The following is a 27,860-nucleotide window of genomic DNA, read 5'->3' as shown; positions in this document are numbered from 1 at the left end:
TTCACTCGCAGTCCAGAAAACTTTAACTTTAATTCTCTTTTCATACAAAATATTTAATAAATATGACTTTCAAAAATATATTGCCAGATCAACACATAATTCTCAAGTTCATAAAACACAAAGTCAAAAATAGGACAAAATGTAGCCATGATCTCAAAGGGTTAACGAATGAGATAAAACATGTTTGTCTTTAAGAGCCTCATTTTAAAAAGAAACAAATGTGCACAGAAACAAAGCAGACTCTTGCCGAGCAAGGCAGTGTATTTTATCTGACCCTACAGTGTTCCCATCGCGCCCCTACTGTTCAAGTACTCGTGGTCTAGCTTAGGATATTATGCTGACTAAAGCAGATGGGTATTCTGGCGTGTCTCTACTGATGTGACTTACATTGCAAGCTGGTGGATTTTGACAGCCTTTAAAAATACGTCGATGGGTTAAAGTGAAGCTGCTGAAGGATTTTTGTTCCCTTAAGTATTTTAACCATTAGCGGCAAGCAATATGTCTGCCACCATGTCCGTCCCTCGCAGCAGCCGAGAGCTTTTGTCGTCCTAACCTCACTTGCCTTCAATGAAGGTCCTGGCGACAAATATTGAAATGTCAAATGTGTGGAAGAACAAAAAAAAAAATTAAAAAAAATTGTTATTTCTTTCAGGCCTGAAGTGCCTATTTGTTGTCTTCTTTGAAATTTGGCTTTAATAGAAATTTGTTTTAAAATAAAAATGAAGTCACTGAAAGAAATGGTAGGCTTCCACAGCTGTCCAAACCTTCAAACTAGACATAAATAAAAAGGAATGATATCTTAAGGCTCTTGATTATTAAGTTAATAAATCAAATATACACAATGATTAATAAAAAAAAAAAATGTACATATCTACACGTTCTAAATCGACACATAAATTCTTCATTTTGGCAGCAACTGCTGACATTGAGCCCGCCCCTCCCCGACCCCACCCGAAAAATAAAAATAAATAATAAAGTTGATCTTTTTTTTTTTTTTCTTTCTTTTTTTTTTTTTTCATTTGACAGTTGCTGAAGTCTAAAGCTGAAAAAAAGGCACTTTCTCCAAACGGAACTAGAAAGAATTCAAACGCGTACTAAAAATAATTAAACTCTATTGTTGAACACGTCGCATAGTTTTTGTCATTGTACAACAATTACACCAGGAGCCCCTTCCATGTGTCCACTAAATTAAAAACAAACAAATGAAGAAGAAGACAGGGAAATTAATGAAATGCATAGGAAGACACTTTTGCATCTAGTTCTACAGTGAAATGTTTACCAGTGCCTTGTGTTTCCAGCCAACCGAAGCAACTGTCACTGCCAGTGTAAGCCAGCTTGTCAAAACTTAAATTAACACGGGGAATATCTGGAAATACTGTGGGGTCACGACTGACACGACAGTTTACCAACATGCCGACGCTCCCCCTGTTTCACCCACCACCGGGGTGTGAAGGCGTAAGGCTTGGTTGCACGGCAACACAGCTGTCTGCTATACAATGTAGTCCATCCTGTTTATGCTGTTTGCTGTCTCCAAGTCTCTGTTGTCCTGTTTATTAGTCCAATTGGGGTGTTTGGATGTGGAGTTGGGGTTGGAGATGGGCGTCTTCTCGTCCCTCTCCACCAGTGTGTATGCTGGCTGTTTGGCAAAGCGGCCCTTCTGCAGGTGCCTCTCCTTGTCGTCCTCATCCCCCTCGGGATGATTTGTCCTTATTTTGGCAATGATGGAGTTCTTGTTTTCGTAGTCCTTGATGGCCACCGCGAGGCCCACATGCTTCTCTATAGGGTTCTTGATCTGGTTGAGCTGCTCCCTCACGTTGTTGGTCGTGTTGTCCTCGGAGACCACGGCCGTCGCGCCGTTGTGGTTGCTCTGTTTCCGCCGGCGGCGCATGCACCACAGCAAGATAAAGACCAGCACCAGGACCCAGACGACGATGAAGATGGAGCTGAGGAGGGGCACCAGGTAGTCTGGAGGGAGGAAGACGCAAACATAGATTAAAGAGGTGCGGCAAATAGAGATGAATTAAACCCCAGTTAAAATAAAACACAGGTTTTATTCTGCTTGCTAAATCATTAGCATGCTTTTGCCTGTGCAACCTGAGCCCTCGACAGGGGAGGGGGGGCGCTTCCATTTGGCTGTGACGGCAGTCTGCTGTCACCATGTTGATAAATGGTGGACACATGCGGAGAGCCTTACAACAAGTCGAGTCAGACACCGTACGAGCCAATCTGAAGCCACGTAGCCAAGCAGCCGATCCTCTTCCACGACTATGTTCTCGATAAGCGCTGTTTACAAGCGCCTAGAGATCACAGCCCCGGGTGGCCCTGCGTTGTGTGTGTTTTTCATACATGCACATTTTTCTAAGGTGCATTGTCATCATATTCAGGGATTGCCTTTATTATTATTATTATTATTAAGTTAAAAAAAATCCTCCCACACTTTTCTAGACATGCATGTGTGTGCAAGTCTGGAAAACAAACTGAGTTTTGGAAGCGGCTCCTACCAGTTTTGCTGGGGCTTGGCATCCGCACCTCTGCGATGGCGGAGATGATGGTGTTGTTCCCGTTGCGTTTGCTAACCAGGTCAATTATCCTGTCTGTGATCTCTTTAATGGGGCTCCCGTCCAGGCGATGGTCGTCTGTTGCCTGCAAGTGCCAGGAAGAAAAGCGAGGTTGGAAATCTGTCTGCTCTGAAATTGATTGTGTTTACTTGCTGTCCAACTCATGCAATTAAAACAACCCAACCTAAAATCTACCACAGAGCCCATTAGAGCAAGTCTCAGTGCAGCTAAGAAAGCGTGCCGCAGGCTATAAGTCAACCTTTTTCTTTTTTTTGAGCGCGAGTTCATAACGGCAGACAAACATATGGCAGGCTGGGATTGCGAGAGGGTACTTACGATGCAGACGTGGATCTCGTTGCTGGCTGAGAATGAGGGGTCACAAGTTATGGACACTGAATGCTCCAAGGAGAAATTCTTCACCACGTACAAGTGCCTCAGCTGCTTACACACTTCCTCCACGGTCAAGCCCTGAAAGGGGAAAAGAAAATGTTAGCGCACATGAAAGAGTAGAGGTCGATCAGGAAGAAAAGCTGAAGAGCTTGGCCTGTATTTCGGCAGCAGGCTCAACATGCTATCTGTCGGGGATCCACCTTATTTAGATGAAAGACCGCAGACTCGTATGCTCGCTATCACTATCTGCTGTCATGCTTGTTAGACAACTGGCAAGTGATGATCCTGTGTGGAGACACAGTCGCCAGTGGTCCTGTTCAGCTCAAATCCATATGATCCTGAAATTGATCTCGCGGTGCGGTCGGGGTTAAGAGGGGATTGGCACGAGCTGCTAAGTCATGAATGCCTGATTTTCAGGAAGACCAAAATTTGGATGCAGGCAACCCTAGAATTTGCTCGTTTTTTTCTTCCGTCCTTCCTTCCTTTCTTTCTTTCTGGAGCACATTTAAATTCATGACTGGATTGTTTGGAGTCTTGGACCTGGAATCCTTCTTAGCCCATTGAGTACATATGAAAACCTGATCTTTCACAGTTCACTGCTCCTTTTCACCGAAAGAGTGGTGGTGGAGGAGAGGCGTGAAAAATGACCACAAAACCTGTTTAATTCGGCGCCCCCCCGCCCTGGTGCTCTAGGTAACTCACTTGAGGCATGTTCTCCTTGTTGAAGGTGAAGGTGATGTTGGCGCAGCTGTTGTCCTGGTAACTGGAGCTGGGGTGGCATTTGGTGGGGGGCTGGGGAGGGTTGGAGCGCCAGCACTCTCCAAAGTCGGGGCAGGGCTTCACAAAGCAGTGGCCCTCCCGGATGGGGACGCAGGTCTGACCCGAGGGACACCCGCCTCGACCTTTGGCCCCCAGCTTGCACGACGTGGGGCCGCACCACATCTGGAGAGAAGAACAGGACAGAGGAGGAGATCAGTGTCAATGGCTTCTCTTTGAATGAAACAAATAAACACAGGGCTGATGTTACTCAAGTCATTCAAGTAGCAGGGCTCTAAACAGCCAATGTCCGTCTGACCTCCATTTTGGTTCAGACTAAAATATCAACAGCTGATGGATGGATTTCCATGAGGCTCTGCTCAGACATTCATGGTTCACAGAGGATAAATCTCACAGACTAAATTTTTCTCAGGCAAATTTTAGTGAAATGTTATGACAAAGGTTGAATTTGTTCATGATCCTATATATCAAAAAAACGTTTTCAAATCAAACCAACCCAAAGTCCTGAAATATTTTCTAAACACCAGCAGCCCCACAACAATTTCGACCACATTAAATAGACTACAACTGGCTACATTTTGGTTTTGAAAAAAGTTAAACTATAAAGATCTGAAGCCAAATACATCAACACCACACAAACATTTGAAGCCAGAGTTTGGCACCAAAATAAATGTGTGTGTGTAGCAGTGAATTCCACAGACTCAACACCCAGCCCTGCCCAGGACTGTGAAGTGGAATCAGTGACACCGTTTTTTTCCCAGTCAAGGATATTAGTCACTTTGTAAAGACTCACTTCTCTGCTGCACATTAAGGGAAAGGCTTCTCTAATCTGCATGAAACACACAATCTACTGGTAGAAAATGAAACACACAGATACAGCTGTATTCTCATGTCATGGTGGCCTAAACCCATCAGGCCCGGATCATTTTCAGCCCATGGTGCATTTCTTCCTGGGGCGAGCCGTTTGTAAGACACCATTGTTCACCTGGTGGGTTCACACAGCGTGATAATAATAACTCCTTCAGGCCTCTACTGTAAATCAATCAGTATACAGCCTGGCATCTGATACTTTTAAGTTTAACAGAGCCATTGTGATTATTTTCAAAACATCATTTCTGTATGGAACCGACTGCTCCACCCTGTGATGGACCGTTGTTGTGCCCTGACATGGCCAGACCTGAGATCTGTGAAGAGATCACACGCAACCACCCATGCAGCATTTCTGCCGTTTATCACAGCTCTTCTCCACAGCCTCTTTTCTCATGAGTAAACAATGACACGTCCACATTTCTGCACGGAGTCCTCATAAATACCGTTCTTCACTTTCACATTACCCATGCATTTTAGGTGTTTTTTTTTGGACGTACCTTTGTGCACACGACTTTTCCATTGACACAGTGGCAAGTGTTGCAGTCTTCTTCCCATTTGAGTCCATCAGGGGCGACGTGTCCATTAACAGAGCAAGGTCTTCTCGTCACTGTTAAATTAAACGGTGTTAGGAATATGCAAAAAAAGGAATGGGGTGTTTACTCATGCCGTGTCATCTTGTGAGGACTCTTACCTTCGTGACAGTGGGGCCCCGTCCTGTCTGGCGGACACAAGCAGCGATATCCGTTGATCTCGTCCACACAGGTTGAGCCGAAGGCACAGGGAGAGGACTGGCACTCATTAATATCTGTCAGGGGGAGAGCGAGAGGTAAGAAACAGCTCCTTCATGAAATAAAGGGCACAGCCAGACAGCACACACATATTGGGTTAAGCAGTCATCACACAAATCTAATTCCTCAGCTAAATTCACTGAAGGTCATGTGTCACTTGAACAGTACGTACACATAGGCACCAGTTAATACAAAAACAAGCAAACATGCTTTAAATCAGCCCTGGATGGTTTCTGCCCTGTGCAGTTTTATTAAAAGCAGCATCATTAGCAGGTATGCAGGCACTAAAGGCTGGACTTAGCAGAACAAAGGGTTTGCAATGGGAAAGAATGTGGCCATCTGAAAGCCTTTAAGAGGGAAAACAATCTGTGTAATCAGTGTCAGAGAGCATGGCTGATTTGCTGTTGGCCTGCTAAGCCGGTTTCCCCTGGGGACAGCAGCAGGGCCCGCAGAGGTGACACCAAAATGGCTCGGCCTGGCCCGCAGCCCAATGCACAGATAATTGGCAGACTAGACCTTCCATTTGGAGCAACTGGAGCGGTCCCGCGACCCGGGCCCGCTCGGACTGACGGCTCCAACAGGGGATCAGGGAGGAGCGGGAGGCAAGGTTAATACTCACTGATCCGACAGTCTGGACCAGCGAAGCCTGGGGCGCACTCGCAGCGGTACCAGTTATCCCCGTCCACGCAGGTTCCACTGTTGTAGCTGCAGAAAAAAAGAAAAAGAGGGGCGAGTGAGACTTCAGTTTGTATCTCAGGATGCCCGCAGGCTTGCACACTGAGGTCTATCCACACTTCTTTTATAAAAAAAAAAAAAACACTTCAGGCCGGAATATTCCCACATATAATGAGCGTTCTCTAAAGCAATTAAGGCATTCAGACTTGTTCTTTTTAACTTGACAAGCGAGCATGGTTTTGAGAGTGTGCTCGCATTGGCGTGAGGTTAAGAAAGAGTCGCAGCTGGGAGTTCACGGTAGAGAGGGTTAGCTGATTGCATCGCAGGAATGACATGGGAGAGTGTATGCCATGTTGTCGGCAGAGAGAGAACGCTGAGAGAGAAAGCCTGCAGGTGAGAAACGATGACACAGGAGGGGAAGCCTGTTTGCATCTGTGTAAAGCTACTTACCATGGGTGGGGACTGCAGTCGTTGGTATCTGAGAGAGAAAAAAAAATAGAGAGAGTGAGCCATGAAGTATGTTTGAGTGTTTAGTGCACATGACAGCAAAGAGCACGTCTGAGCTTGCGTGTGCAGAGGCATGTTGGGCTGGTCGGGCCTCAACTGATTATGCTGCATTTTTAACAACACAGTGCAAAGGAACAGAGTCGACTCAAACTCCGAAAAGAAAAACACTCAGTTCCACCTCCCACAACACCCCTGCTGCTGCCGGCGCCTGCAACACCTACACACCCAGATCCCCTCCTCGGCTATCTGGGAATTTATGTTTCGGAGTGCAAGCGTACACAGGGGCAGGGATCCAGGGGAAATGGTGGAGGGCTGCGGAACAAGCCGACATGTCACTGTTTGGACAGGAATGCGACTACGAGAAGGGAGAGAGGGGAGTGTGTTGGATGAGGAGGAGGAGGAGGAGGAGGAGGAGGGAGCAGGAGAAACATCTGTCTCCACTTTCCTGAGCCCCTTTCTCCCTCCTCCTTCTCCTCCTCTCATGGCCTGCAGCAGCCAGGGGGGAGACCAGAGACAGGGAGATTAAAAAAAAAAAAAGGTACAAGATGAAGGGAGGATGAGAGAGTCAAATTTAAATCAGATGCAGGACTTCACCTCTGCACTGAGAAGCAAAAGGTTTATCATCGTTTAATAGCAATAAACGTCCACCGGTTTCCCCTCCCCTCCCCTTAAAGAGCACTTACTCTGCGTGCACGTGGGACCCTCCCAGCCCTCCTTGCAGACGCAGGTGAACGACTCCCCCGTCACCACACAGGTCCCTCCGTTCTCGCACGGGTTCGGAAGACAACTCGAGTTTTTGGCTGAGACAGAAAAAGAGAGAAAGAAACTTTTGTCAGTGCGTTTTCGACATCACAGACGATTCTCAGTGCAATGATAAACCTTAAAACAGTCACAGGGGGGGCTGCTGTTGGTTACGGCTGGATTTCCGTTTTTTCTCTAAGCAAATCTGCATTCCACGACTCTGAAGTGGACTGTCAGTGCAATCAGGGGTTTTAAACGGATACCTGTCAGCACCCACGGGAGGGGGAGGAACGGGCAAGGAGGGAGATGAGAGGAGTGGGGGCGTTGACAGAGCGAAGGGATAAAAACTGTTTGTCGTCTTTGCCAATCTGACAAAGCTGAGTAATATCCCAGACATGACGGAGCTCTCACACAAAGCCTCTGCTTCTCCCTTTGTGCGTTGGTGTGTGTGGGAATATACAAATGTAACAAAGCTGGCCTGAGCGTGTGACTCACCTATGTTGCACGTCGTACCCTCCCACCCGGGAGAACACTTGCACTGGAACGTGTTGCCCTCGTCGTGACAGGTGCCACCATTGTTGCATGTGGCTTCATCACACTGACTTTCGCCTGGAGGGAGCATTTCAAATCTTAGGGGGGGTTTCAGATGTACACACACACACACACTGTATAGGAGATTGAGTAATTATATACAGCCATAAGCACATACCATCAGCCTGCACAGACAGACTACATGGGTGTGGAATAACAAAAAAAGGAGTCTTACGGGAGTGGCACGTCTTTCCCTTCCAGCCATTCTTACACTCGCAGAAGAAGTCAGTCACCAGGTCTCGACATGTCCCTCCGTTATGACAGGGGTTGGTGCTGCAGTCGTCGATGTCTGGTGGAGTAATCGGACAGGACGATGATTTATGTGCCGTAGATCAAACGGACTATTTGTTGAGACATGGCTTTAACAATCCCACAAGGGGAGGTGCTGCTTTGTTTTGACATCAGAGAAGAAGCAGTACTCACTGATCTCGCAGTGGTCGCCCTCCCAGCCGTCGCCGCAGATGCACTGGTACACGCTGACTTTGTCGATGCAGGTGCCGCCGTTGCGGCATGGGTTACTCTCGCAGTCATTGATATCTGAAATGTTGTAAAAATGGGATTGATTGATTGAGCATGTTTTGGATACGTCCCTTTGCGTTGTGCTTCTGTGTGGCAAATCGTAATCTTACTCTCGTGACAGTAGGTGCCTCTGAAGCCCTCCTGGCATTCGCAGCTGAACTGGCCTCCAGCCTGACTCCGGCAACGGCCGTGAGGTCCACACACGTTTGATGAAATGTAACGCTCTCCTCCCGGTGTGCTGTTGGATGCCACAGCGACCGTGCAGCTGTCGATCACTGTTGAGAGTCAAGGCAGTTACACAGTCAAACAACTGGCACAGCCTGTTTGAACAAAAGCTCATTTCAAATCATAAAATGCAGTTTGTGCCTTCCAGGGGATAAACATAATGGTTTTTCCTTCTCATTGCCTATATTCCATGGAGTGACGGTTATACAACCATCCATCATTCTATAGTTAATAAGATATGTCCGACAAGTGACAGAGAGAAGCACTAAACAAGTAAGAGGTCTCGCAGATATTGATAAACGTCTCACCCTTTCAGGGAAATAGTATCACTGTTAGAATGTGGAGAAAAAAACACTGAAAGATAGAAGAAAGAGTGATAAGCTGTTATGCTTTCATAAGCAATTCAGAGTGATCTTTGACACTCTGCGCTGAAATCCCTTCCTTTCCCCCTGTCTGATCAGGTTAGGAGCAGCGGGTGAATTCGCCTCCCTGTAATCATTTAATTCTTGCCAGGAGCAAAGAGAATCCCACCGTCTGGTATCTGACTCCGTGGTTGGTCCACTCACTCAATTACACACACTCAAGCAGAAAAATGTGCACATTCATTGAGGAGGGGGAAAAGAAAGAGGGAGCCCACCAAGTCATTACCAAGAACACACACAGTCACGCAGCCTTCTGCCAGATATTCAGCGAACTCAGAGGAGGGGAGAATGATTGGAAAAGCTTTACCGAGGAGATGGAGAGGAGGGGGGGTGGTGGTGGTGGTGGGGGGGGGGGGGGGGTAATCATCAAGGAAAAAAACTGCTCACCTTTGCCAAGAAACTTCAGAGCACAAAAGTAAAATAGAAGAATTGGCCTCGTGGGAAAAATGAGGGCAAAGTGCTCAGGCAAATAGTGAGGGCCTGGCCTTATTCAGCACTTTACTGCAGCACGCTATGCAGATCACTTTCCAGAAATGTTCTGGAAGGAGTGAAAGAGCTAATAGCTTGTGGCCGCTGCCTGCAGGAGACGTACCTTTACACGTGGTGGTGCGACAGTGGTCTTTGAGGTGGGAGCAGTTTTTGCCCTCGTAGTCCTCGGAGCACGCGCAGTAGTAGTCGGTGGCCAGGTTGAAGCAGGGCACTCCGTTCTGACACGGGTTGGGCAGGCAGTAATCGATATCCAGCTAGGGCAGAAAGGTATTGGATAGAAACCAGTGAACCTGATAGCTGACATAGTTTCTGCTACACTAAACAGAGTAAAACCCACAGCATCCTCCCTACAGGCTGTGCCAGGAAATAACACACGCACAGCGCTTTGAGGGAAGGGGAAAAACAAGGCAGAGACATAGGAGCCGTCCTCGGAGTCTGGGCTTCAGCGCCGAGGAATGTATCCCGCTGTAGCCAGGAGCAGCTTCAACAAAGCACTCCCTTTTAAGAAGGACTGTGGAACAACAGCCATTTAAAAGGGTGGGGCAGGAAAACTTTACAACGAGCTCAGAGATACAGCAATGCTGGCAGAGATGGGGTGTGTGTGTGTGGGGGGGGGGGGTGTAAGGGCTTAAGATGCGAAATGATAGCGGGGAGGATGCGTGCATGTGCGTGTGGGATGGTGGGAGTCGTGTCTCACCTGGCAGAGATTTCCTGAGAAGCCAGCCAGACACAGGCACTGGAAGCCGTTCACTTCGTCCTGACAGTGGCCGCCGTTCAGACACGGCGAGCTCGCGCACTCGTCCAGGTCTCTCTCACAGTGCTCGCCGGCGAAGCCAGGGGGGCACACGCAGCGATACCCGTTCACCAAGTCCTGAAGACGGAAAGAAAAAAGGGGTTAACCTCGTGCACCTACTCCGAGTTTTGATTAACGGCTTCGACAGGGTGGGGTCCCAAAACAATAACTTTCAAACCAGGGAACAGAACAGAGCAAGGCCGAGAGAGAGGGAGGGAGGGAGGGAGGGGGGGCTGCGACAAGTTTTGGAGGAAAATTATCACAGCTCCGCATTTATTTCAACACATTTTCCTGGCAACAGCTCAACACAATAATGTTTGTGGTAATTCAATCTAGTGTGGTCAAGGAACTTGTGTGTCCCTCCCTCAGAAACCCCTCCGAACCTACTGCCCTCAGCTTTGATTTCAGAGAGGAATTCCACAACAATTCTTCTGTCCATTTGGAATGAACACTTTATTGCAGCTATTTATAAAACGGCTGTGAATGTCTCGAGACATAACCCCCCCCCCCCAAAAAAAAAAGTGAAGAAAAAAAACACAATAAAACAAGCTGGCAAACTTGTAGTGAGTGGTGATACTAGATAATGAGAGAGTCATGTTTTTGACCCAACACGTACCTTACAAGTTCCTCCATTCTGGCACTGGTCCTTGCAGTCGTTTATATCTGCACAAGAAAACAAATCTGGGGATTAATTCTGAACAGCTTGACTGAATAGGCTGTCTTTGAAAACAAGTCGGTGCTTTATGTTGCCCATGCTAGGGGCCTTTACAAACATTGTCAGAGCTAGAGAGCGCTCCGCAAGAGTTGGATAACGGGGCAGCAGAATCAGTGCAACATGGAGTTTTGAGCAATGCCGTCTGCTGCCAAGTGAAACGAGTGCTGGGATTGTTTTGAGCCCCCTCTAATCACCACAGCCCTGGCCACACACAGGGCTAATAATAATACAGCAGATTCATACTGCAGGGAAAGGCTGCACCCGGCCAACTGTCGGCTTTTATGCTTTTTCATGTTACAGCTTTAATTCATCCCTGAAAGGACAGGACAGGGGAAAAAAGACGGAAAGAATTAAAGATATAAAGAAAGACAGAAAGAAAAAAGGGGGCAGGAGTTGGACAGGTGTCCCACTCCACAGCTGCTGCTGACAGCCTTCAACTCACTGATGTCGCAGTTCTGCCCCGTCCAACCAGGGACGCACTCGCAGAAGTACCCGCCAATCAGGTTGCGGCACGAGTTGGCATTGACGCAGGGCTTGCTGTCGCATTCGTTGGCGTCTGGACAGGGAGAGAAGAGGGTTAGTGGCCAATGCATGTGCAGTTGACAGGCGTGGAGTGGTGGAAAGGGCTCAGGCGGCTCACCAATCAAACACGTCTTCCCCGTCCACTGAGAGGGACAGTGGCATTTGTAACCATTGACCTGGTCCTGGCAGGTGCCTCCGTGGTTACAGGGGTTTGGAGCGCAGTCGTCAACATCTGTACAAGAGAATCAAAGTCTGGTTACTCTGCATGAGATCTTCTATAAGATTGCTGATATTCAGTGGGTGCAGGCTGACTGATATCTTACTGATGGTGCAGGAGGGGCCGCTCCAGCCGAGCGCACACTGACATTCGTAGCCTTGACTGGTTTCCGAGCAGCTCCCTCCATTGGAGCATGGATTGGACAGACAGGCATGTTCCGCTAGGAGGAGAAAGGAGGACAGTTCTGTGAACAGGTCACACACACACCCTTCTGAGTCATTTTAAGAAGGAAAAATCCACCCTTCAGTACTCATTTAGTCACTCAGTGAAACTTTAAATCACAAATTTGACATGGTGTTGGGCAGACTTGACCTTTTTTGGGGGCAGATAGCCAAAATATGGATTGTTTTACGTCTGCTATAGCAGCTTCCATTAAAATATTTCATTGGGTTGAACATTTGCCACCATCTTCCCAAGAAAACAAATAGGTTGTAACAATGCATTACTCGACTCTCAGCCCTAGAAAACCCCTCACTCCTCTGCTCCGGGACGACTGTCAGCAGCAGACACCCAGGGGTCGACTCCTTCCCTCACCCATCACCCTCCTCCTCCCCTGCCCCAAAAGCCCTCTCATCCCCCCCTCCCCCATTTCACTCGCATTACCCGCCCGGCAGACCACACCACCAGGAAATCATCTTTCATGCTAAGTTGACCTGGCCAAGCACCGTGACTTCCCTCTGACTCACCGCCATTCTTCTTCTGAGAGGCGGCACAAGATGAGAGTGGCGGGAGGGAGAGCGGGAGGGTGAGGGAGGATGGCGGGGGCGAGCTCAGCGCGGGAGTCCCTCCCTTTAAGGACGAGTTAAGGATGAGTGGGTCCCAAATGAATCCAAAATGAATAATTCACTCGGGGGAATAAATGGGCGGTTGGAGGTGATCAGCGGATGGCTCTTGGTATGCGCTGGGGAGGAGGGAGGGGAGAGGATGCAGCAGTGCACCTTGGGGCCTCTGTGCTACAAGGGCCTGACGTATCCCCCCCCCTAGTCTGCGGACCTCCTGTTACGAAGGGCACGGTTTCCTGACATCTCCGCAGTTAAGCTGTCAGCACCCTTCGAGGCTCAGATTTAATGAGGAAAAAAAACCATCATCTCCTTGGTAAGTGTTCGCAGCAGCTGAACCTTAGCACCACACCCATATGTCTGGAGTGGCTGAGGAGTGAAGGGACGAGTGGCCACTGAGGCTCAGACCGGTGGTTTACCTGATGTGGGGGCCACTCGTGCTGGAGTGCAAACTAATTATTGCCACCTCCTCTGATTACAAACTGAAGGCACCTCTGACCTTTGGTCTGCGGACTCAACGAGACCACTACCTTCGCTCCTATTGTAACTGCAAAGCACACGTTTTTAACCCGGAGATCAAATATTTTCTGCAAAACAGAGATGGTCACTGGGTATCTTGGAGATGTCTGGTTTAGGATTTCACGTGCACACCTTCGGGGGCTTGTGATAGGCGGATTAAACACAGCAGCCATGACATCCTGACTTAAACACCTGGTTAATGCCTTGAAACAGCAACTCCACTTCATGACTGGTAAAGATTTCAAAATTTAAATGCAGGGATAATCCCCAGATTCCTCAATAAAGGAAAGCTCACTAGCAGAATCCTAGTAAAAAAGAAAAGGAGCTCAAAGTTTTCTTCCTGTGCATCACTGACACTCACCTCTCTCACAGTTGGCACCAGAATAACCATCAGCGCAGGTACACTGGTACTTGTCAGGTCCCGTGTTGATACACGTCCCTCCATTCAGGCATGGAAGGTGAGTGCCACAGTAGTTCAGATCTGAGGAGAGGCGCGTTTCACACAGCATTAGTTACATCTGACATAACACAGGCCACTCCAACAGCCACTGCAACTGAAAGAAGAGACGAGGAATGAACCTTTGTCGCAAAGGTGGCCGCCCCAGTTGGTGTCACACAGGCACTGCCAGGGCTCCACACAGGTGCCATGTACACATCCTGGGTGGGGGATGCACTTGTCACAATACTGGCCCTGCCAGCCATACAGACACCTGCAAGACACAGAGTCAAATCATTAGTTTAAAAAAAAGTGACATAAAATCAAAATAATAAATTGACATACATACATCTACACATACTGAGCACAGCCACATCAGATAATCCCTGTGGTAACTGAAAATGCTAATATCTTAATCTTTTGTTTATTCCAAAGTTCCTTCACAAGAAGTAGAGCGATAATCTGAACTTAATGAAGTGCACATCAGCGTACAGAGCGTGGTGAGGCAAACAAAGAGGCAGTATTCTTGCCCTCACAACTGGGCTGCCTCTTAAAAGACCACAAATGAATCTTAAGTAGCAGGGTGTTTATGCAAGAGCTTTTTAACAATACTTGGGGCCAGGCAAACAGAGGAGTATTTAGCATTTCACCAAACAGAAAAAAACAAAGCACTAAATTACAGCTCCAGTGGGACCTTTAGCACGGCTAACATTAGCATGCGGCCAGACGCTCCCTTAACAACACTCTGCCTGTGGCTCGGCCGTGACGACATATTTGCATGGATGAGGGTTCAGCCCTCTCCTCTGCTGCTCATCCTCGTTCCCATGAGTCAAGAGTCCGGCCTGTGCCCAGGGGCCGAGGAGGGGACCACTGCCTGCTGGCCACTGAGACGTCCAGGTCCATAATTACACTGATAATGCCGCCCTTTGGTTCCTGGGCTTCATAATTAAGACGGCAATCAAGGCCGACTGATAAGTGTGCTCTTTAAAAGGTGGTGAAGTGGGGATACAGTTGCTGCTGTGGAGCCAAGTGACAGGAAACAAAGTATCCCTCTGGGGGGAGCCGTGCACTGATTAGCCCCGAGAAACGGATGGACTGTAAAAATAAACGCGGTGGTTAAGTAAACCTCAGTCTGTGATTAAAGAGGCTATTCTTAAAAGTGTGCTAATCCCCTCCATGAGAAGCGGAGCCGGATTCCCCAGCAGGATCCCAAATCATTTATCATTACACAGGCAAATTACTGCAGAATGTGACATTACATTGTACAGCCCTGTTGATACAGAGATGATTTTTACCCTCAAGATAAAAAAAAAGAAACCTCTTTTACTAATCTGCAGGTTGTGGCTAGGCAGTTAATGATTTTCAAACCAGTTTTCTATTGAGTCTATCTCGGTCCAGAGGTGCAGAGTGTATTAGTTTTAATACTAAAAGGAAATCTTACAGAGTCATTAGCCGAGGCTCCGCTGACATAAAATCAGTGGCACAGAGGCCGCCCCTCGCCTGCAGCCAATGTTGCTATGTACTGCTGTTGTTCAACACTGCTCAACAGCCCAATGATGGGAAAAGTGCTCGCTATAACAGCAGCAGAGCTTGCTTGGAGAGTTTGTTGGCAGAGTGCACATAAACAGTTCAACCCAGAGCTTTAAATATAGCCACACCTGTGCAGAGACCAAAGCGAATGAACCTGTTGTTCTGCCAGTGGCCACACAAGCACTTACAAGAAACCTGATGATGTCAAAAGCTTGGGAAGAACAACAAAGCTGTTGCACAAAGAAAAAAAGAAAAAAAAGAAAAATGATCGTCCCTGCGCTTGATTTACGGCCAAATCAGACAACTAGGAAAGCAACCAATGCCTGAGCTGTGGGAAGAGTTGGGTAATGCAGGGCCTCCTCCAGGATGAGGCTGAGATAAAACTGTGACTGCACACAATGCCCGAGCTCTGATATCCATCTGCGCCTGGCTTTTCCTCTGGCTGTGTGCAGAAACAGCATTAGGGAAGCCATTAGCTACACAAACAATTCGCTTTAAGGCTCATCCAAATGTTACACGTGATTGGACTGATAACACTTCCCTCGTTAGGGGGGGGGGGGGACACATAGGCTACACTTCCTAAAGCTCCACAAGAGATTTACAAGCAGCTCAGCCAGCGTTTCAGCCAAAGCTTGTGTCTTGATAGTAGGGATCCATGCCGTGACAGAACTGGTGCTTGGACACAATCCCTACATATCCAAATGATCCACACCCCAGTCTCCAGTATGTGTGTGTTTGACATTTCATATACAGTGAACACAAGAGCAGCCTCTGTCACTTACTTGCATCCACCTGGCTCCCTACATGATCCGTGTTCAGTGCTGCAGCCTTTGCGACATATAGCTGCAAGAGAGAGAAGAAGAGTTGACTGAAATCGCCTGGTAACTGGATTCAAACTTAGCTACAATTTAATTACTGCAGTAAACAATGTAATAATTACTACCCTCTATGACAGTTCAGTCTGTGAGAATAAAGACAGCTGTCGACAAACAAATAGGCCGGCCCTGTCATATAGTCACACAGTAAAATATTTAATAAGGAGTTGCCCAGGCGGAGTTCCTGAGAATCTCTTTGTTCCTGGTCATATACGCTATGAAAAGCTTTATTTGAATGGAAAAGGGAAAGAGGCAAATGCAGTGGGAATTCAAAACACACAACAGACAGTGTATCATGAATCACAGCTCACAGTCTGACTCGTAGATACGAATCAGACTGTCTGAAGCGGATCTGCCAACTCAGCAGGGACTCACCTGTGTTGCAGTCAGGTTCGGACCAGCCATCCAGACAGGTCTTGTTTCCATTGTAGTCGCATGTGTAATGCCCGAAGAAATCATCCCGCGGCCGACAAAACTTGTTGCAGCCGAAGCCGTAGTAGTGCTCGGCGCAGCTGACCCGGATCTGGTACTCGAACTGGGCCACGATGCCGTTGTGTGTCAGCTTCTGCCAATGCGGGCTGGGGTTGATCATGCCGGAGTGGGAGCCTTTCTCGATCAATTTTCCATCTGCACCTGAAACATCAGATTTGACAACATCAACCTCGACCGTTTAAGTCTTGTTAAAATACAAGATTTAGGTGAGGTCTGGACAGGAAGGGAATAGTTGAAGGGCAGAATCCTACATTGTGCATTTGGGAGTCGCACTGTTCTACATGATCATACAGTGGGAACCAAAAAAATGCCCCAGAAATTCTTACACAAATTGCAGAAGAGCTCGGAGATAGCACATTATATATAATTAAAAGCAACCATGTGAGCCGGAGATGAAGAAAAGTACAAGGAGGAAATGCAGAAAAAAGGAAAGACTGTCTGTAATGAGCACGCTTAACTGCTTTTTTTCTCACGCTCCCTCTGCAGCTCTCCCTGGATGGTTTCTGATTCTCAGGTTTACAGCTAGAGGATATGACTGGGCCTAGACACTGTGTTTTGCATCTGCTCAGCCGAGGACAGAACCACAGTCGCCATAAATTACAGCGTTGAGGACACCAATGCCACAGTCACTGCTGGGAAGCCTGCCAGTGTGCCATCAGCACTTTCGTCCAAGCTGCCTTTCTCACATACATTCTTGTTGAACGGCAGTCAGAAAGATCTCAACTCAACTCTTGTTTCCCCACATACTTACAAGTATCTATCTACACTTCAGATGGGGAGAAAAGGCCCAGCTGATGTATAGATTATGCAATTATCAGGGGGGGGGGGGGGGCTTACAAACATACAGACTCTGCCCCAGAAACCGACTTATTTTCATGTCAATCACAAAGAGGTCACGGCTCTGTCAAGCGAGCAAGGACTGACCTGGGAGCCAAGGACTGTAATGAGCTTCACACACAGAGCAAACACTCTGAACAAACATGCTCAGCCCAACCTCCAGCCACTAGTGACTGTACACACACACACACACAAACCCCGTGCATTAGCACCGCTCATTCACCCGCACACGTAGCACTCGCTACTCCGTTTCTAAATCTTCCACCTGGGAGAGAATGAAAAATGTGTCAGCGCTGTTATTTACTGTGCTCACACGAGCAGAGGTGGCTGACCGCTGGGTGAATCGCCCCTCTGTGTAGTATGATGCAAGAAGTTTGGGGGGGGGGGGGGGGGGGGGGGGGGGCTGCTGTAATTTATTTACTGTGCTGTGGTGTACATAAGAGGGGTGGTGGGGGTGAGGGGTGCACTGAAATCGCAGTGCCTGGTAACATTTCGCAGTGGACTGGAATCCAGCGCTTAGGTGTGTGGCATTTCTCTACCGACCGCTGGCCCGTGGTGTTGGGAGTAGCACGGCCGTGCTACCTGCTGCCTGGCTCACAGTTACACATAAATCAGACGAGCGTGATAAAACTTAGAAAGGTCACGGTGGAGAATCAAATAAGTTCAATACAGAGAAAATATAAACTTTGTGCTTAAAAAAATTAAATAAAACTACTTTTCTTCAAACACAGGACAACACAAACATGTGTGTGCATTTTCTGAAGCAAAACTTTTAAAGATTGGTAAAATAAGTATAAAACTGAACACTACACTTTTTTTCTTTGATTCCTTATCAAAGATCAAAAATCTAAGATCTGCTAAAGCAGCTGTAAACTGGGCTGGCGGAGCTCAGAGGGGCTTAACCAGCATTGACTGTGTACATTCAGGGGGCTTTTCACACCAGTGCCCTAATAGGTCTCTAGGGAGCGGCAAATACAGCAGAAAAGGCCGAAACCTTGCTGACGTCGAACAGACCTGCATAAACAAGCCCTCCCTCATCTGGAGTCAGGCCGTAGTCTGAGGACCAACCAGCAGAAACCCTGCAAAGTTAACTGTAGAAACCAAACCAGGTAGACAGGATTAAGAGTCAGCCCCTCACCACCACATTTAAGCCCTAACAGCCACAATCTGAAAGACATTTGCTCTCACTGCACATGCTCTGGGCTCAGAGAGCAGCCCACCTGCGCCTGAGGTAACTTTAAGCTGCGGGACAGTGTAGCTCAGAGGCCTCGGCCCCCCCCCCCCCCCCCCCCATTGTGCCGGCGGGCTGGTTGCAGTGGCGGTGCTGGGTGGCCAGATGAACTCCGTGTTTCACGCCTCGGTGACAGTGAGACAGTGTGACCCTGACCCCGGCTGGCAGCACCTGCCATCAGTCATCCACCCAACGAAAACATTTTCATAGTCTTCTACCTCGCCACACTTCTCCCTGTGCGACCCCACCCCACCACTCTCTGCCCTGTCCACACTTATACTTCTTCCCCTGGACTCTCGCACCTAACAGGCACCTGCCAACACACTTTCTTCACACAGCCACACACCACCAGCAGACCATGTGGGAAAAAAGACAGGAGGTTCAGGAAGAATAAACTACTTTTTCTGACTCAACGCGACTCCTCCCATGCAGACGATGCCTTGAGGGAGGGAGGGAGGGGGAGAAAGAAAGGAGAGAGGAAGGTAAACTGGAGATGCCAGGCTCAGTACTCACCACTGGTTTCATTGCTGAAGTCCAAGGCTTCCACTATCAAAGTGTAGGACCTCTGAGGGAGACAAGACAGAGACACAAGCAGCGTTAGCCAGGAGCGGCATCATCAAGCAATCAATGGATCATAAAGCCATACAGTGATTAGGTGATAAATGTTTGATGTTAGTTGCAGAGAACAGTTGGTAGAGGCTTTGTTTGTTAGCAACCAGGCAAAAACTAACTGGTCGGGGGTTCCTGCAGAGGTTTCCCTTTTAACAAGTATCACATAAACATACGTCACCTTATCAACAATCGGGTTTGATGTAAAATAAACACATTTCTCCTGTTTAAGCCTTGGAAAGAAGGCAAATACCACATTATACGTGAGGTTTCATCTCCCTCTCAGTGAGATAGTTTACGAAGAGACCTAATAAAAGGAACTTACAACAATGGTCCTGGTGATCTGAAGTGAGGATAAGCTTGTGTGTGTGTGTGTGTGTGGGGGGAGGGGGGGGGGGATCTGCATCCCAGCAATTAGGAGGACAGACACTTGGGCAGTGGGGTGTTTTACCTGGATCCCCACCCAGCAGGGGGGGCTTCAGAAAAATGAGCCTAACAGAGCAAGCCTGCAGAGGACCTACTCTTGAGTAATTGCTGCAATATTTTTTTTAATAATAACAAAAAAGCACAAAGAAAAGGACACTTCACCCTGCAGTGCCAAAAAGATGTCTTCATCTCAGCCACGTTAACCTTGCTCTCCTTAGAAACTGCTTTTCCCAAAAACAGTTTTTCCACATTTTCAGCAAATGTGGCGAGTTCAGGCACTGGATGATTTCCCATGTTTCTGAGAAAACACATAGTGGGTTTCGTTTTGCAATGTATAAGGGACTGTCGATTTCATGCTAATTTATAAACCTCTGACAAAGTGCTGTGAAACCTCTGGCCGATCCAGGCGAGACCGAGAAAAAGAAGTGTATGTGGCGAATGCCGAGGCAAAACAAATTTGCGGGACAGGAGGGAGAGTGAGTGAGGATATTAGTGAATGAGTGCTACACTCTGGAGGGCCCGTCTTGATTTCAGCACTCCCCAAAAACGCTTTGTCTGATTCAGGGTCTTTAGCGCTCACACCAATATCAGCTTACACACTCACAGCGCCCTGTGCCACAGTCATGAGGGAGGGAACGATGCGTCTGGGAGCATTCGCGGCGGACACTGGAGAGAAAGTGCACGATTGTGAGAAAGTCTAATCCACTTACAGTGTTCGAGCATCCACTAGAAACACCTACTTGTTATATTCACACACGCTCGCCCCTAGAAGCGCTGCTTGGAGGCATTTCAGAAATTCTGCATCGCTGTTATGTGCCTGCTTCACTGCGATGACTTCATGGTAAACAAAGCTGCTGGAAAGGAAAACCCCTGTTCCCTTCCCACAGAAAGAAAGAAAGAAAGAAAGAAAGGGGCATGACTCAGTCCTGAAGCTTTACCTTGTTTTGTCAGGCAGTCAACTTTCCATCTTTCCTGGAGCTATCCTGTCTCATCCCGTGCCAGTATCTCACTGCAATCAGGGCAGCTATTATTTGAAATGCAGTTCTCATCAGCAACACAGGCTGAACAGTAAGCTGACTCACAATAGGCTGCAATCACTTGAAATGGAACATGAGTATATGAGTCAGTGGTAATGCAATACCTAATCTTCTATTACTACAACAATTAGAACTATATTTACACAGAGTACAGGAGTCAAATGGCTTCTCTTTCAGCATAAAGCAGTAGCGTGTTTCCGCCCGACCGTGCAACTGCATTTGAAAGAATCACTTCCAACTGCATGTCCACATGGACTCTTGAAACATTTCTATTTGGGACAGCCACTAAAAAAAGCAAACAATCATGACACAGCGATGTACCGGTGGTGAGTTCATCCTGAAAACGGGAACTCAAATGCAACATCAGTCGTCATGTGGGCCGAGTATGACAGTTTTCCTCAACATGTTTTAATTCGTCCCCATTGCAACAGTAAATTGACGTCGTAATGACTAATATGAGAAGTGGTTAAAACTTGTTGTGTGTCAGAAATGGGACTCCACTCATCACCTTTCAGTGACCTCTCAGAACCTCCGAACATTTTAGGAAAAGCACATTATCGTCAACCGGTGGTTACATTAGGAAAAACAACAACTAACCTGGTCTACCTGCTACACAACAAAACATCAGTGTCTCCAGAACTGATGTGGGAATAAAGGATCATTAATATCACTTTGTTGTGGACTGCATTGCCCAAAGTTATTGGCTGATTCCAGACATATTTACAGACCCATCTCTTGCATCATTTGGGCTTGCCTCAACATGGAAGCCACTGAAGTGCTGTGATCATAATCATCATCATCATCACCCTAACCCGAGGATGATTCACCCATTTGTCCTGCATTCATATGATTGTGGCCCACAAGGATAGAGTATCAAAGTCTTGGCACACATACTCCTGCATCAATAACTGCACAAGTAAAATGTCATAATGGCTCGATTTAACAAGTAGCCTCACCATTATTGGGATGTTTAGTTCCAGAGCAAATAACTGCTCCCAGAAACTGAGATACTGCCTGACTCCTTATTCACCAACACCCAATAACTCCTCCGTGGTTATCAGCTTGGAACCGTCTGCCACTGCCAGGTTCACTTTTCCCAGGCTCCCTGCTGACTCACAACTTCTCTTTGAACTATACAGAACCCTCCCTCCCTCTCGCTCTCTCACACACACACACACACGTCCAAGTGCAATAAGTGTGGCCACATGTCTTCTTATCTTTCCTGGCCAAGTAGACACTGTCCAACAGACAAGTAACATAAGCGATAAAGATCATTCCAGTTCGAATCGCAACGACTGGCCAAAGAACACTACTGAATTCTCTCAGTAGGGGAATTTTCCCAATACACACAGACACAAAGGCCCATCAGCCTGCCCCTCGTCTGAAAACGGATCCATCTGATGTGTCATTACGAGGAAATCTGACAAAATAAAGGAGAAGTCTGTCTCATGGAAAAACAGACAAAAGCCAAAGGTCTAAAAAAAAAAAAAAAAAAGGCAAGGCAGGGTACGACAGATTAGAGTGGTCTCGGCCTCTGCTCAGCACAGAGGAAATGTAAACAGTCCAGTCAAAAGGGATGTTGACCTTCTGTATCAGTTTTCCTGAGTCAATCACTTCAATAGTATCAAACTGAGATCGACACGGTGATTGGGGCCGCGTAAGTAACACACCATGTTTGCCGTAAAGCCGAGGCTCGGTCAGGAAATGACAACTCACACAATCGCCTTCAAAAGCCATTGAGTGCACTGGGAGGAAGGAATGTGGTGTTTGTCGGGAGATTTTCACCACAACAAGGAGCTGGAGGTTGTCACAGCAAATGTTGTACAATCAACAGCTAATTTAAATATCTTCTAAAAGGTGCATGGGCCCACGATTTAATAGAGCCTCACCCCGATGAAGGAATCTCACCTTCTGCCAAAGAAAACAAGGGACACTGCAAACAGATTTTGGATCCATTGCAAGACAAACACGATCAGAACATGGATGCGGGAGCAGGAATGAAAGTCATACGAAGCTTCTAACTGAACCAACAATCAGGCATCTGTGTTTTTAAAAAGGGTCACATACCAGTAAGAGTAACAAAAACAAGTCGGTGGATCCCAATGCATGTCACATTTCCATAAAGCTCAAAACAACTGATAGGCAGCAGAGCATTAGAAGCCATCGTGTAACATGACACTGACACACTGGACAAACCCTTGTTAAAGTAGGACAGGTTGAAGGGAGGAGAGGAAAAGAAAACACATTTCTCTTTTCTTTCATTAAAACTATTTGCACTTAACTGCCGCAGCAGAGTGTGTGATACAAACGTCATCATTGCTGCAGCAGAACGCAACGACAAGGCGCACTATTGTCCCTGCAACTCACCTGATCAGTTTCTCAGACTGCTACGACTTGTCTTCAAATCAATCAATCATGCAAGCACATCCCAGGTCACAGAGGACCTGCCAGCATTGTGTTCAGTGTGAGATAGGAGAGTATTATGCTATGAAATATAGGCATAATTAAATCTGATGTGAGAACAATGAGGAGTCAGATCAACTTAAGCTCCAGCTGAAAGGTGAGGAATAGCTCAAAGAAGGGCAATGCTGGCAAACGAGCAGATTACTGCTCATAAAAACCCAATCTTACATAAATGAATAGACCCGCTTCCGTTTTAAAAAAAAAAACGGAAGAGGGGCTTCGCTTTTTTTGTGTAGGTGGAACATGAGAAAACATGCTGAGGTGGCCAGAGACAAGGCAACAGTTTGCCTGAGAGCCAACTTCATCACTGCTGAGCCTAATACAACTGCTTCCTGTTGCTTGCCCTGCACTGGCATTACAGCTGCACAGCCTCTATTATGCTCTGTAATCCTCACTGTAGTCACAGAGGGCACACCATTGTCCCCGCTTGATACACTGTGAGGACCTTGGTCGCCTCACTTCTCTGTGGAACACAGACACCGGTGGGATCCATTGGGGGCTCTAAAAACACAGACGCGCTCATGTTAAAAGATGCCCGGCCGATGGCATTCAGCCGGACGCTGGGCTCCGGGCTCTCGCCCTACCTGATCTAAGCACATCTGTGTAGCCTCATTAAGTGCAGCAGTTACTGTGGGTGGCAAGGTTAAAGCGATGAAATGCCTGGGGTCCAACCGAGCGTGACTTAAACAAAGCCCTTGGCCAGGACAAGAGGCCAACTTCATGCAGCTCACAAGAGAGGATGGGGAGGGAGGGGGGGTGGGAGGGGGCTTCATGAACTCGGAGTACCCAGCAACCCAGTTGCACCACACTGCCATCTGTCCACAACAGCCAATCAACTTATGAACAGGACAAAGAGTGATATCATACCTAACCTGACGATTGTTCGTGTGCACTGAAGTAAAGCACTTCAAGTGAAGGAGGAGAGAATCTAACGAGCGGCTCTGGCCTTTCACAGATCTCAGCCCGGGACCTACACTTGTATTAAAATGTGTTTATCCAAAAATGTGTCTTAGTGGATCCACTGACCGTACAGAAAAAAATCATTGTTCAATTTTCAACAGGTTTCACTGGTTAGTACTGGTATCTAACATGGCAACAGTTTTCTTCAGTGGTTCAAGGCCATTTTGGGAGAGAGGTATCCAGTTCTCAAACCTGTAATGGTACCAGTTTTGATTTCAATGTCAACAAGTGGTGTTTTCCAGTAGGAATGATTTTCAAGCAGTAAGATGAAACCGCTCTTGCTCCGAGCATTCATGCCAACTTAGTGTTGCCATAGTATGAGCCAAAACAGAAACCTTTGTCTTTAAGAAGAAAAAAAAAGGTGTGAGGCACCAGTGTGTAAGTAGAGTGCAAATAAAAAAAAATAAAGAGAATATCAGATTGCATGCTACCATGCCGAGAAAACTGTTTAACTGGTTATCAGGAGGGAAAACAAACATCCAAACTCACTGCTCTGCACACACACACACACACACACACACACACACACACACACACACACACACACACACACACACACACACACACACACACACACACACACACACACACACACACACACACACACACACACACACACACACACACACACACACACACACACACACACACACACACACACACACACACACACACACACACACACACACACACACACACACACACACACACACACAGAGAGAGAGACACACATGTACAACATGACAGGAAATCGTGCACCATCTTCAAGTTATTTCACTAATTTTGAATGTTCGAGGCCATCACAGTGCAACAACTTCCATCAAGATTGAGGTAAAAATAGCCTTTATGTAATTGGACACACACACATACCAGCAGACTGTGCCTTTCACCCATGAGGCACAGTGGAGGAGTTTGTGGGCCAAGCTGTGGGGCCAGTCAGTCTGTGCTGCAGCCCTACTTTTTTTCACAACACCGAACTGTTGCTCCAAGCCTGACAAATCATATCTCTCACAGGGCTACAACACTCCCACAGGCCTGTCAGGCCCATTTATTTACTCTGTGAACAGAGAGCTGACACTGGAGCAAACCAGAAAGTGGGGTTTTTAGCGCTGTGGAGAAAGTGCACCGTGCAACATGAGCAGCTGCCGGGAGGCACAGGAGGAGAAGTCTGTGAACATGCGACTCATCCAACTTTGTATCTGCTCAATCGTGTCAGACAAGGGGAAGATATAAGGGAACATATTCAAGAGGCATTGGACTAAGTTGCATCCAATTGATTTTGATATGACTTTTTAAAACAGGGGAACAAACAAAAGAAATGACCTCCGTTTGAGTTTGATTCCTTTTGGTGGGTTCGCAAAAAGCAGCTCACAATTTACCGAGGTGCCTTTCTGAAAATCGAGGTTTTGTGATGACCAAGCGTGAAAAGTAGTGTTTTAACACTGAGCCTGTTTGGACAGAATGGACAGCTCTGGGTCTGACGGAGAAAAATACCTGCAGCTGGTTAATTGGCGCAGATAATGAGGAGACCAGGGGGGTCCTTCCTCCAGAGGATAATTCAACAACCAAGAGAGAAACTCTTTCTTCGCTTGTTGTGCTTTCCCGAAGTGACTGACGGACAGTAATTGCACAGAATTGCCCTGAAAACAGACATTTCCCCCCTCTTTGCCATCATTCTTTTTAACCCCCCCTTTTTTTGGAGAAGCGAGGTCTGGAGGCACACAAACTCACCGGCCAGGCAAAATTGAAGGGCAAAACTATCCGGGATTTGTCATTCCTCTTGAAAGAAAAGGTATTCCCTCCCAGGACGGGCGTAGATCCCATTCCGAAGCTGCAGGGGCCCGCAGCGGAGACCCTCGACTGGTATTCCTTCAGGCAAACTTTAAAAAACGTATCGCACTCGTCCCGCGTGCACTTTCTATCCCCCGTGTTCCGCTCGCCGTCACAACACATGCCGCCCAGCAACTCTCCGTTCAGATTGTGCATGGATAAGATCTGCAACTCGAATTGTCCAGTTCCCTGGGACACCTGTTGGGAGACGGAGAGAGAGAGAGAGAGAGAGATAGAGAGTGATTGCAAAGGGGAAACTTTTCAAGGAACAACTAAAAAAATAAGTTTCAAACAGTAAAACAATTAAATAAAAACTACTTTAGCTGTTGTGGGTTTTTTTAAACTGCGTGGCACAATTACGCGCGAGACATGGCCCCATCTAATGTTTGCGCACATACACGCAGAACGCGACACACGCATGTCCACGCAGAACATCCCGACAGCTGACCCTGCCCGCTGTGTTCTCCCCGCGACAGACCACATACCTTGGCTAGGACGCAGAGCAAAAAGGCAGCGGCCACAGAGCCCCGTCTCAGAATCATGCCTCCGCCGGACTGCTGTTGCCACTCGCTGGTACTAGTCGTCTGGCCGACACACGGCAGCAGAGCTCTCCTCGGGTTTGAACATGCACGAGTGGGGAACGACACTGATCAGCGGAGCGCAGGTTCCACATTCATGGAGGAGCCCTCTTCCTAGTTCCTGTCCCGCAGCCTCTCACGAGCGTCTGCCTCTTCTCCTGCTTTATCCCGCGGCTTCCACTTGTTGCTTGGGGAGAAAGTTTACACAGTAGCCATGCGGCAGCCGAACCCACTGCTGACTGACTGACTGACTGCTGGTCCGAGCTGGAGCTGGCTACACAAGTTCAACATGGAGGGGAGGTTCCCCCGTGGCCCTGAGCCTCCATATTCATGAGCGGAGCGCACTGGGCCCGCCCCTCTCTCCAGATATCCTGACAATCATACACTCCGCTCTGCTCGTCGGACTGTTTGGCAGTTTTTGTGATGTGTTGGAAAATAATAAACCATGGCCTGCAGTCACATTGATAATCGTAAGTCATGGCAAACCACAAACCAAAACATAACTGAATTATATTTTCAGACAAGCATCGATTTATTCCCTCTCCCCACCTCCAGGAGACCTTATCTCCCTGCGTCCTGCATTAGAAGCATACTCTGCTCGCCACAATTGATGCTATTATTTTACCCCATAAAGATTTATGTCACTTTAAAAAGGTGGGCAGAACCACTTAAGCGTTTACGCTCCTCTACATTTGTGCCAACGGGTAACGTACTAAATCATCTGGGATAATAAAAATGAGCTTGCATCAAGGCCAGTAGCTGAGTCAAGGGCATTTTGTTAAATGCACGGTATGATAGACATATTTCAACATGTAATGAAAGCCTTGGAGATAGAGCATTGGATTCCAGAGGCGTAGATATTCAACAGCCACACATTTCCAGCATGTTTTATTATTTTTTATTTTTCTTATTAGATACATTTACATTTTGATCTCGTGAAATTCAGATGAAATCTTTGAGTGTGAACGTTAACAACATGATGGTATCAGGAGTGCACACAACAGTGCCCCAGAGTGGCAGCCCGGAAAGTTTTATGCCTCCTTGAGGAATGTCCCACATTCCAAATGGCTTGCAGTGTAATTCTGCTTCCAACGATCAACCTCCAGTTTTATGTCAATACACAATAGTGTGAGTGAAGCGGTTGCGGACCAGACTGCTGAGGGACGTTCTTCCCCCGCATCCCTATGGTGTCGGAGGGCAGCTGCGACCAGGTGTATCGCTGCGAGAAGGTAATCTGTGAAGTGGATCAGTGACTACCATGAGAAGATGAGAACCTCCGCCCACCCCCGACCCACAAACCACCCCGCGCCCCTGTGGTTAGTGATTTGTGTGGACCAATTACACAGGTCATTCAATGGGTCACAATCAAGGAAACACAGTTGGGAACCGCGGCACTGCA

The 27,860-nt window shown here is 47.5% G+C and overlaps 1 protein-coding gene across 1 annotated transcript; it reads right to left on the bottom strand.

Moving 5' to 3' along the window:
- Positions 1–11: 11 nt before the first annotated feature.
- On the bottom strand, positions 12–26,730 carry jag1b (jagged canonical Notch ligand 1b). Its single transcript, XM_062400679.1, has 26 exons — positions 26,369–26,730; positions 25,785–26,081; positions 19,072–19,123; positions 16,374–16,631; positions 15,906–15,966; positions 13,737–13,867; positions 13,519–13,638; positions 11,906–12,019; positions 11,701–11,814; positions 11,503–11,616; positions 10,962–11,008; positions 10,250–10,423; positions 9,656–9,806; positions 8,527–8,691; positions 8,321–8,434; positions 8,073–8,186; positions 7,802–7,915; positions 7,249–7,365; positions 6,509–6,536; positions 6,003–6,088; positions 5,287–5,400; positions 5,093–5,202; positions 3,651–3,890; positions 2,895–3,026; positions 2,502–2,643; positions 12–1,965 (listed from the first exon to the last, which is right to left on the bottom strand). Exons 1-26 carry the CDS (start codon positions 26,423–26,425, stop codon positions 1,490–1,492), a joined length of 3,642 nt encoding a protein of 1,213 aa, XP_062256663.1. The 5' UTR covers positions 26,426–26,730; the 3' UTR covers positions 12–1,489.
- Between the last annotated feature and the right edge of the window lie 1,130 nt (positions 26,731–27,860).

Source organism: Platichthys flesus, chromosome 12 (genome assembly GCF_949316205.1).
Source record: "Platichthys flesus chromosome 12, fPlaFle2.1, whole genome shotgun sequence".
NCBI classification, from domain to species: Eukaryota; Metazoa; Chordata; class Actinopteri; order Pleuronectiformes; family Pleuronectidae; genus Platichthys; species Platichthys flesus.
Note: the sequence above shows the minus strand (reverse complement) of the source record. Positions and strands in the feature narration are given on the sequence as shown.